The sequence below is a fragment of the Parasteatoda tepidariorum genome, chromosome X1, assembly GCF_043381705.1.
Source record: "Parasteatoda tepidariorum isolate YZ-2023 chromosome X1, CAS_Ptep_4.0, whole genome shotgun sequence".
NCBI lineage: Eukaryota > Metazoa > Arthropoda > Arachnida > Araneae > Theridiidae > Parasteatoda > Parasteatoda tepidariorum.
Window position 1 is genome coordinate 48,249,955 of NC_092214.1, and position 12,547 is coordinate 48,262,501.

At 26.6% G+C, this 12,547-nt stretch overlaps 1 protein-coding gene across 1 annotated transcript in view; it reads left to right on the forward strand.

Moving 5' to 3' along the window:
* The first annotated feature begins 317 nt into the window (after positions 1–317).
* Positions 318–12,547, forward strand: part of LOC107439395 (EGF like, fibronectin type III and laminin G domains protein pikachurin) — a 232,032-nt gene continuing 219,802 nt past the window's right edge. Inside the window, exon 1 of the mRNA XM_016051983.3 lies at positions 318–701. Coding sequence (XP_015907469.1) covers positions 584–701 — 118 coding nt within the window. The 5' untranslated portion in view covers positions 318–583. The remainder of the gene's footprint in view (positions 702–12,547) is intronic.

Sequence of the window (12,547 nt, forward strand, 5' to 3'; positions counted from 1 at the left end):
TTTTCTTTTAAACATTAAGCATACTGATTATAAAAATTTTTAATTTATCAATTTAGTAACAGTCCCTTTAAAAGAAATGCAAAATGAAAACACAACATAGGTAACGTAGATGAATAATACCCCCGAAACCAATAAAACACATATCAGCCCGGAAGTGGTGAAAAAGTGAAAGAAAAAAAAAATCGTCATCTGATGAAGAAAATAAAATATACCTTGCTCATCTAAAGCACCACCGCATTCTACTCTACCAGCTTCCCCCTTTACCTAAAATCGACCGCGCCTACAATATCCAGTAAGAGACTGCTGCTCTGGAAAGAGATTCAATTGCGGCTCTGTCTTCACAGTAAGCAGAACTTCGTAGGTGAGAACCGCTTTGAGATAAAGTGAAAATGGGCGCCAGTTATTGAACCGCTTATTGACCGAACAAAAATTATAATTAAGTGATTCGTCGTTTATTATTAAACGCATCATTTATGAAAAAATAAGAAAAACTAGAAATAAATTGAAACTTTTGTTCTTGAAATAATAAAAAAGAGAACTTTTCTCCTCAATTTTCTATCGACCGGTGTATGATTCTAGGGACATGGCACCCCTGGTACTCAGGGAGCTTATTGCTTACATCATGCTTATTATAGTTCTTACTTTAATTATCAACTTTGAATCAACAGAATCAGCTAAAAATTTTGAAGCTGCTTTCCAAGGTAAGTGCTTTGGATAATTCTGAAGTTTTTAATAGGATGATTAGCTCTCATACATTGTTTGAATTTTGCATGAAGTGATAAAAAGTAAAAATCAAACATTTTAAATTTAGAAAAAAGAAAAAAAACTTTGATCAAACAGCCTATCGCCCCACATAACATCAAAAAAAAAATTTTTTTTTAAATCTACTTAATATTTTTATACTGAAAAAGAATAATTATAGGAATTAATTTTCCTTTTTTAGAAAATAAATTTTATAAATTACTTTTTAAAAAAGAAAAAAAAAATTTCTGTAATTTGAACACAAAAAAAAACAGTTCTTAGCATAATACCAATAAAAGAATAGTTTATTCAAAATTGAAAACACGCCTTATCAAAACTGAAACAAAGTTTTTTTCGTTTTTGTTTTATTTTTAACATTTGATTTTAAACATATTCTGCATTAGCTAAATTACAAGTAACAAACCTTTCTTCTTAGCTTAGTATGCATATACATAGATTAAATTTATTTAAAAAAATGGGAATTTCAAAGTAAAATCCATTAAAAAAATGCTTCATTTTAAAATCAAAATAAAAGCATAACTTTTTTAAATTTACCGTATCAAACTTTGGATATTAATCAGTATTTTAATATTATAAGTACAATTATTATCTGAGTTTTCGATCCATATATTTTCCGTTTTTCTTGTACTTCACCTATATTTGTATTCAATGTAGGGCAAATGTGAAACCTACAGAACCATTTATTAAACAAAACAACACATTACCAAATATCAACTCAGCATTAATTGAATTTTGCTTCATTATTTAGTACCTATTTATGAAAACAGTAAGGTCGTTCCGTTTATAATTTTTTTTATATTTTTATATCAATTTTGTCTTTTGCGTCTAAAATTTTAGAAAACGTTTCCGCTTAAAATAATAATGTCATTCGAAGTTACAAGTATTGTGCATTGATTTAAGTTTTAGATCTTTTTTAAAGATATGTTACATATTTGGGTAGGCATATAAAATATTTATGTATTTAAAAAAATGCTAATAAGAATTTATTAAGAATTTTAAAAATATTTGCAAGCTCTTTTATTTTTTTTACATATATTTTATGATAAAGTTCTTTTCGTCAAGATATTTATGTTTAATATTAAGCATCTACGTATGAATAATTCCTAGACAAATATTGTTATTCATCCAAACGTGTCCAAAATTAGTAATAAAAAACTTTTAAAAAAAATTGAAACCCAAACATAACTTAGACTAATAATAACCAACATTTTAAATCAGAACAGAGACATTAAAAAAAAGTTTGATACTTTTTTGGTAGTTTGCATAATTACTAAAATATAACTTATATCGATATTTGAAAAATAAAAAAGAAGCTGCTAGTTTACTTTCCCATATCTGATTCATTCAAATGAGTGAAATCAATATTAACTTCCTTCCTTACATCCTTATCTTACCCGATCCAAATTATCAAATTGTGTTATAAGCTCTGTAGAAAACGACCTTACATCGCACTTCCTAAAATTATTTTTAAAAAAATACTAAGTTTGATGTATTAAACTACCCATGTTTCTGTATAAAAAGAAATGTATCCTAAGTGCTAATCGCATACAAGGCTGGATTTTTTCGTTCACTTAATCTTTTAGGTAAAGAAATAATATACATATAATTTTTTGTCTAGTTCGTTTTGGTTATATATATTAAATATAAGTTTGAGAAAGAAACAAATTATAAAAAGTCGTAGAAAAGTTATCGAATCAGCAATGGTGAATAACACTTAAAAAAATCTTTTCAGATACTTAAAAGCTCAATATAAGATATATATTTTAAAATAGATTTCAAAAGAATTTTAGTTACATTTTTATTTCAGCTATTAAAATGCTATCTTAAAAATACTACTAAAATACTGAGTTATTTCGGAATTCATAAATCAAAAGATAGAAATTTATTCTAATTATTACATTTAATCTTGAAAATTCTTGAAAATCACAGAGATCGAGGTTCTTAATTAAATGAAAAAGTCTTAATTTAAAGAAATCATTTACAGTCAACATTACACTTCGTTTGCTGGACGAATAGAACTGGAGACTTATTTAAGGCCCAAATTTGAAGTTTTAAATAAATTCTAACATGATATTTGCTCCAAAATAGACCTAACATATTTTATATATTATTTTCTGACCTGAGCACTGCCCGTGGAAAAATATTTAGCCCGAATAGCGCGCGACATTTCCGGTACATCTTTCGTGAAACCGTGCCCAAGGATCGCCATTTAGCTTAGAGAAATGTATAAATGTTAGCATATTCATGATAATACAAGTAGGAATTTCAATTTAATTTCTACAGATCTGATAGAGTATAGATTTCTTAAAGGTATATTTTCTTTATGAATTAACATATAGTGGTGTTCATAAATGCACTAATTGATCGAAGTTTGTCTCCTTCTCGCTACTATCATTACTTTTTTAAAAGCCGAATCGAAACCTCTACATGAAATATCTGTTTGACTACAATATAAAAAATTCCGGAAAAAATCACCAGCACTCCGGGTGGCGGTGCATTTTACCGTAAAATCCCTACTTACAGCAAAATTTTAAGGAGATAAAATCTGATCTGCCGTAATTTTTGCAGTAATATTTACTAGGAAATCACTGTAATTAAATAAATATTACTGAAAAAATACGGTATACGGTATCTGACAGTGAAATGGATTTTACGAATTATGCACCCTAAGTGCTTGTACTTTTTACCACAATTTGATCCCGATTTTTTTACAGTGTAGGTGTCTTAGAGAGATTTGCTATAAGATAAGATGCTCTAAGTTAATTTCCGGAATCAATTTTATATGTCACAATGATTCGGTTATGAAAATATATTTAAGCCAATAGATTCTACAAAATATCTCAAGCAGAATTCCTGCATAGCATTTAAAGAAATTAATTGATTGTTCTTGAATTTAATTCTGTATTTAAATTGATTCCAGATTTTATAATCTATAAACTAGCCCTTCCTAAGAAGGAAAAAAAGGGAATTTAAAATTGTGGGGAATTTTGAAGGGAATTTAAAATTGTAGCCAGCATCTTTTTATGTCCATAAATTCCAAAGTTATAAATGTTCTATGGAGAAAAAGTATACTCGCAACTATGAATTGTCATTCAAGTGCGATTGGGTTGAGCATTAGCATTTCATGCCAGTCTCATTTAATATGTTTAGAAATTAAAACTATCAATTATTTAAAACTTGCCAAAAACATTTCATGTTTCATCGATTTCTTCCTTTTTTTAAAAAAAATTTATCGTCTAAGGTATCGTTTAATTTTTTCCTTAATATGGAATAAAAATAATTAAAATACTAACTGTATATCAAAATCAAATTCTGTCAAATCCCTACATTAAAAAAACAAAGCACATTATCACAAAGCACTTCTAATATTCAAAAATAAAAGTCATCAACTAAAAGAAATAATTGTACGAAAATTCATATGGAAAACAAATACATGAAATATTAAAAATGTGGCTAAATTTTTCAAAGAAATCTATATCAATACGGTAATCTGTTACTCTATTTGCTGTTTAGATAAAAAAAAAATTTACAAGTTTTAAATATGTATGCATAAAAAACTGTTCCATTATGGATTTGATTTTGGTTTTCGATTATTCATAGTCGTTTACTAATAATTAACTTTTTATTCATAATGATCGAAGGACCAACATCTATGAGCATCTATGGAGCTTATAATTAATAAAACATTTCAGAGCAATTATTTTTAAGTCGGACAAACAGGTTTGCTTTTAGAATGTAATCTCCCGCAATATTTAATATCTTCATAACAATTTTTAAAAAATTTAAAAAGTAAAAAAAGTCATAAATAAAACTGATTTTACTATTTCCATTTCAATTATACCATATCAATAGTTGCATTTTATTTTTAATTATGAACAATTTCTGCATACCACTGCATTATTAAAAAGTTGTGAAAAATAAATCATATAAGAACCTGGTTAAGCTACCTCATTTAACGGCATAAGCTACTTTTTTTTTAAAAAAAAAGCTGATATTAAAAAAAAACATTATTAATTTGAAGATTTATTAAAAAAATCCTGTTTTTCAACATAAATAATTTATTCTAACGCGACTAATCAATAAGTAATAATAGAAAATTAACGAAAATAAAAAAAATGAAACTGCACTTCAAAATCAGGATCATTTATTTATAGGAATTATTTTTAAAAGTATTGTATTACGTTTTATGCTTTTTGTTTTTTTAATAAATTTGTGACATAGTCTAAAAAGTTAATCCATAAGTCTTATATTTTAATTTGAAAAAACATTAAGAACTTAAAATCCTCGCACAATCTATGGTTATTTTAACTTTCACCCCATTTTTTATTTATTCTTTTTAAACAAAATATCTGAAAATGCAATTTCAATAAATCGTCATGCTCTATAACGTATATGATGTATTTTCATTGACTGTACTATAAATCGCAAAATGATACGTTTCATAATTCTAGAAGTAGATAAAACTTTTATTTTAATAAATCTGGATTAGCATCTAGCAAAAAGATAACGCAAACATTTGAAGCATTCAGGACTAAACAAAAATATTTTTAAGCAGTATTCTCTAGAAAACAAAATCATTTCTAAGACATTTCTTTAAAACAAGAAGATAATTTTCGATCACTTTCAGATTTAATAACCTAGCATAAAAAATAAATCTTCGTTTTATGTTCTCCCACACTAGATGCATAATAAAGCATTCCATGGTTTGTGAAACAAACACGAAATAATAATAGTATTGATCTTTATTAAATTGATACATTAGATACAGGCTTGAAAGGAATTTAGTTATTCGAAATTTATTATATTTAGAGTGTCTTTTTTCCCTAAAAAATACTCTGTAAAAACACTGTACGTACACTGTAAAAATTCTGGATCAAACTAAGGTATAAAGTACCGGCACTTTTGGAATAATCATCCGTAAAATCCATATTTACCATAAAATTATACCGTAATTTCTTTCAGTAATAGTTATTAAACTAGAGTGATGCCGTGGTTTTGCGGTAATTATTGCTGTAAAAATTACGGTATAGCATATTTTTTTGTTTCGTTACATGCTCCAGTAATAACATCGGCACCCTGAGAGCAAATGCTTCTTTACCGTAATTTGATCTGGAATTTTTACAGTATATACGTTGGAATTAAATTTCTTGAAGCGATTTTAAAACGTAGCTTAAAACAGAATCTATTTACGTAATTTCTAGCTGTTTTTAGCTTGAATATTCATAGTCAAAGGAAAGAAATTTTTCTTCATCTGGTTTCGTGACTAAAAAGACCGTAGTTAATACCAATTTTTAGGCAAGGGAGATCAATTTCCTTCTATCCAAATAATATTCTATCCAATTACTTTCCTTGTTAATCGATATGTATCCTTTAATCATATTTACTTTTTTCTTTAACCGAGCACGACAGGAAGATGTCTGGCCAGATTTTCTCAAATAACGCCCTTTTTCTGTTCCAAAATGATAAAACTTATTCAATAAATGATACTCGGAAAGCATTATTTATTATTTATTCTTTTTCTCTTTGAGTATACTATTTTTTTGCTTGCACATATATATTTTTATATCTATGTAATTGAAGAAAATAGCAATACGCAGCAATAATTTTTCTTATACCCTCAAAATTGGGTCTATAAAATTCAACTTTTCTAAAACTTTTAATGCATAAAAACATTAGTTTTTGATATGTTTTGTTTTTGTTATAGAGCCCCAATGGTCAAATTTCAGAACTTATAACTTAGTTTATACTTATTTAAATACTTAATGATTTATTTTCGTTATGACATTCAAAATTCTAAAATGTGATTCACGTATAATGAATTTTTCAAGTAATTTATCGAAGTATTATATATATATATATATATAATGTTGCATTTTCTTTTCCATGTTAGAAAATTTCTAAATGAATTTAGAATGCTTCACATTAGCAAATGCATAGTGAATCCTATTATGATNTATATATATTTAAAATCCCAAAGAACGAATTAATAGAAAACGTCATATTTCTAACTTTTTTTCTTTCAATTTGATTCCAACACGTAAAATCAGACTTGTAATGATTAAACAGCGTTTCTTCCCAAAATAAAAAAAAATGAAGCAATTAAAATATCAGTGAACAGTTTTACAATTAAGAATTTTTATGTTTGTTGATAAGCGAATTTCATTAAGATTTCTTTAGTCAAATATCAATCCATAATCTCTATTCGAAACTTTTTGGATCTTTGATATTATTTTGGGAGCAATTAGTATTATGGTTTCGAATCAACAAATTAAAGGCTTCCACACCATATAAAAATACAAAGGTTCTTTTGAAAAAGGTTTTGCTTATGAGTTTTTTTAATTGTATGAATAAATAAATGAAGAAAATGTTAATCCTTAATGGGTTTTTTTTCTAATTTCAATTCAATAACAAATATTTACTTTTTTTAATTTATAAACCATATAAAATTAAACAAAATATAATTAAGTTAAATAAATAAAATAAAATTAAATTAAATTAAATTAAATGAATTAAATAATTTGTAATTAGACAGACATAAAAATATTTGTTAATTTTTGTCGATTTAATGAAGTTAGATTAAAAAATTAATAATACAATTATAACTATAAGTCTACAAGAAAAAATAAAAAAATAGATTTTGTGGAAGAATATTAAAAAAATAGAGAAGAAACAAACACAATCTCAGCAAATAAATGTAATGATATATATTTTCCTTTTGGGATTAGATTTACAGTTCTTTTTTTTTAAATTATGAAAGTGATAATAAACAAGTTAAATAAAGTATTGTTTGCTTTAAAAATTGTAACTGCTGTGTTTAAAGTACTCGAAAAATGTTCTTTCTTAATGTGAAATAGAAAACTGTAATTAAACTAGAAAAGACGGAATGTTACTTTAGTGAAAAGTACGGGGGATTACCAAAGTACTTCTTGGCCTCGCATAAGTCACCCATAGTAATTACCGACTATCCTCCTTAATTACATTTGCAAAGAACTCCTCCTCTCCAACCAAACCGAGAGAACTGTAACCGCAACTGAAAGTTAAATATGACCTTTACTACCGTGAAGTGTTTTTGATGTAGAATTATTCAAGCTAAGTTTACACTTTAAAACAGGATGAAACTTTTGTATAGATGAAAATTAAAACTATTTTTGAAGCATATTAAAAATTTCGCGGTCACAGCTTTAAAATTAGCTTAGTTTTTTTATACAGTTATGCGGAGAGTTAGTTGCTAGCTAATAGAGGTGATTTCGAGAAATAAAAATTTAGAGTTTTTGAATTCTTATTTAAATAATCGCAAGCCTAGTATTTATAAATAAGGATACTGGTTTAGAATCAGACTTGTTTTTCTAATACTTATGAAAACATATGTTTATGAAGAAAATATTGATCGATTTTGCATAACTCTATCTAAATTTTTTTCATATGAGCTGTAAAAAAATCCGGATCAAATTACTGTAAAAAGGGTTACGCCACTTAAGGTACTGGTAGTTTTTACTGTAAAGTCGATCTTAATCAGAACAAGTTACGCAAAATCTGATATACCATGGATTTTACAATAACATTCTTTTGTTCAATTATTGTATCATTAAATTTTAAACCAGATTTCTTCATGTTGCTTTGATACGATTTTCCTTCTTTATATTAAAAAAATAAAACGTACACATGTTTTTTCATTTAAACAACTTCTGGAGAAAAAAAAGTTTTAAACTTTAAAAATGCATCTATGCAGTTTTAAATGTTTATTATGCACTTAAATTGCACAAGCACATAAGCATAAATATCCGATAAGCATATCAGATTAAATAATGTTTAAATAAATATGTAAATAGTAATAATGCTAAAACTTTATGAACAATATTGTAATAAAAAAGATATTTATATATACTAGTCCGTCTAACTCTGCGAACAAACCCACAAGAAAACAAAACGTATTTTCCAGACTTAGCAATGTCTTGAAAGACATGTTTCAATTTCGAAAGCGATATAGTGTTTTTCTTTAAGAAATATATTTTGAAGCTTCTACAGCAACTGAAATTCAATTAAAATAGAATAATTCTCTTGTTTCAGTACTTTGAAACTCACTGTGTAAGAGGCCAACATTATACCAAAAACATATATTTTCAGTTTCTCATTTTTCCTTATAGGAAAGCTTTAATTTTAGATATTATATATAAGCCTGATTCTTTATTTATAAACTAATTTTAGTATGCATACATATTAATTATAATATTTCTAACACGTCTAACTACATAATACGTCTAACTATCTGCACAAAATCCAGAAAAACATATTTTCGTTTTCAAGAAGTCGATACTTAACAATGTACAATACAATGTCAACACTTGTTTGAAAAGACATGTTTCGATTTCGAAAGCAATGTTTTATTTCCCTTCAAATAGGATAACTTCCCTTCTTTCAGTACTTTTAAAACTTATAATATAAGAGGTAAAGATTATACTCAAACCGAATTATTTTATTTCTCATTTATCATTATAGCAACGCTTTAATTTTAGATATTATTAATACACTTACCTTTATATTTATTTAAATATTTATCTATGCTAATTTCAGTGTGCATTTGTATTAATTATGGTATTCATAATTATATTTTTAGTATTAATCATAATATTTATATAAACTTCTAACTCTCCCCACAAAACCCGTAAAAAACACATTTATTTTTTCAAGAAGTCGACACTTAACAATGTTTTGAAAGACATGTTTCAATTTCGAGAGCGATGGTTTGTTTTCCCTCAAGAAATATATAGTGAAATTTCAACAGCAATCGCCAATGAATTCAAAATGGATTATATCTCTTGTTTCAGTACTTTTAAGCTAACAATACAAGAGGCAAAGATTATACTCAAACCGAATTTTTCTAACTGTTTCTCGTTTATCCTTATAGGAGCGCTTTAATTTTATTACCTCGTTTCCTTACCTGAGTGTCATTTTCTCGGGTACTTAACCGAAGCTGTGACATTTCCCACAAGGCAACACAGTTTTCGATTTCTTCCTAAAACACCGTTATCTCGTTTTCAAGCGTTTTCTGAAATGTCTTTGTGATAGAAATTTTAAGTGACAGTTCATTTTGTCATATTTTCTCTTGACGGAAACCATCTTGACAATAAACGCTCTCTATTACTCATGATGGTGCCTTTAACCCAAATAACAGCGTCGCCTGGGTCAATGTGGCACTATGTTATGACTCTGCACTGCAGTCTATTACCTTTCTTACTATTATAACTCTTTGTTTAAAACGTCTTCGGTCTTTTGATGAGTTCTAAATTTTGATTACAGAATGTAGAAAACGTAAGCGTTTTGATTTCCTTTGCGTTTATTTCTTTCGTTTTCAAGTACTTCAGTGGTATTTTACGATTACTGCCCTGCTGTTAAACTGCTCTATTAAAACGGCATATTTGTAGTTTCGAAATACTAATGTAGAGACTTGATGAAATGTTTTAGAAATTCTACACAGTTAAAAACTCAAATTACGTTTAAAAGTGCTGGCATTCTGAGTGCAGAATACGTAAAATCCATTTTTACTGTACGATTTTGTACCTCAGTTTTTACAGTAACATTTTTTTTTAATTAGAGTGATTTTACAGTAAGTATTATTTTATTAAAATTACTGTATATCAGATTTTTTGTTTCATACAATCTTACGGTATTAATGGAATTTACGATAAAATGTACTGACATCCTGAGTGCCGGTACATTTAACCATAATTTGATCAGGAAATTTTTACAGTATAAAAATCGTAAAGGTCCACTATCGACAACATATATTCCTTAATGGAATTCGAATTCAAGTCTTCTTCGAGTCAATTCGAATTGACTCGAAGAAGACTTGTTTTTCGCTATATGCGTAAAAGTCAGTCTAAACAGCTCAGGAAACTTAAGTTTGATAACTTCAATTTTCATCTGATTTATTAAATATGTAACAACATGCTTATTAGAATGTCTGTATCAATACGATGATGTAATTTTACCAGACTTTTTTTTCTCAGTGTGATTTTTAATTAAAAATGTATAAACAAGGCATTATTTTTAACGCAAAGTCAATACATAGATTATTTATAAAATTTTTATTTATGGGTGGTAAAAGGAGTTAGATAACTCCGTTTTAGAATCATCTCTTTATTCATAATAATAGCATGAAATATTAATCATAAAGTATTTAGTTACATTTGTTAGTTGTAAAAAAAAAAGTTAAAATGTCTGAAATTTATTTTATTTCTGTTAGAGCATTTTTATAAAATGTTTTCAAAAGATTTAAATGTCTATATAAAAAAAAAGATTATCAAAAGAAATTTTTAATAAAATCTGTATTAAAGAACTCAAAACGGGTCTAGAAACTGAAGTTGCAAAAATATATCTAAAATGTTTTCAAAAACTTGCATTTATTTCAAATAGCTTTTTTCAATATTAGCTTCGCTTTAAGCCTGACATTTCTTATAGAATATTTTAAAAACGGATTCAAGCTAGTTTGTTTTGAAAAGGTTTAAAAAATTTATTTTACTTGAAATCTAGATTATTTACTTCGGATTCTAGATTTTATTTCGAGATGAAGATTTTTGTCTCGCATCATTCAGTACAATTTTGTTTAATTTCTCTGAAAATATATTTCAAATTCTATATATATTCAATTTATCCAATATGTAAAGTGTTCTATTTGTATTCAATGGAAGCAGTAATTTTACCTCACTGAGAAGAAAGAACATGGTTAAAACTATCAAAATATGGTAAAATGTACCGTGTTTTTGGCTCTATAGAACACCAAAAACTCTATAGTTTTTACTGAAGCACTTTGGTCATGATTTTGGTAAAATTAACAATGAAATATGGTTTTATAATACGGTATAAAATTTGGTAAATATTTACCAATATTTATTTGGTGCAAATTTCGCATTTTAATCAAGATACCTTAAAGCTTGGCATAAAAATCATTTATTCGGTTTAATTTACTTTTTAGTGTTGCATTTCTTACTAAATTTGTGATAACAGAAACTATTTTTTATAAAACCAGTATTACCGGTAAACAGTTACCATATGATCGAAAACAAATGCCAAATGAATGGTTTAAATACCGTTTATTTTCACTGATTAGAAATTATTTTTCACTGTAATTAGAGAAGAAATTAGAAAAATTCACAATTATTATTTTACTAGTGCCAAAAATGTGACAATAAAAGCAAATAAATATGTAACTCAAGTTTTATATTATTAAATTCCTTAATTTTCGTTTGTACAAATAATGTCACACTAAAAAAAGTGCAAAATACATTTTTAAAGTATCTTTAGACAGACATTTTTTAAATTTTGTGCATTGATTGCAAGCTCTGCCCTACTTCTGTAGGAATTGTGTTAGAAGTAATAAAAAAATCAAAAAAAGTTTTTTAGTAGGGCAAAAAACGTGACAATAATAGCAAATAAAAATATATCCAGTTTTGGAGAATAAAATTTTCGTTTGTGCGAATGATAACCATACCTAAAAAAAAAGGGTGAAATACATTTTTAAAGTATCTTTTGGTAGATATTTTATAAATTTTGTACATTGATTGCATGTTCTGCTGTATTTATGGCTTTTGCTCCATTTCACGTATAAAATCTCATTCATTGCCTAGGCGTTCACACATCCTTTGTTTTTTTTCAGTTTTTCCTTAAGGATATCGTGACCCAAGAACATTATCACACAAATCTGTCTCTCGCTTTTTTTCATTCGCTGCAATAGTTTTTTTTAAATATATGCTTTCTTAATGATATGAGAATTTCTTTATAGTGATTG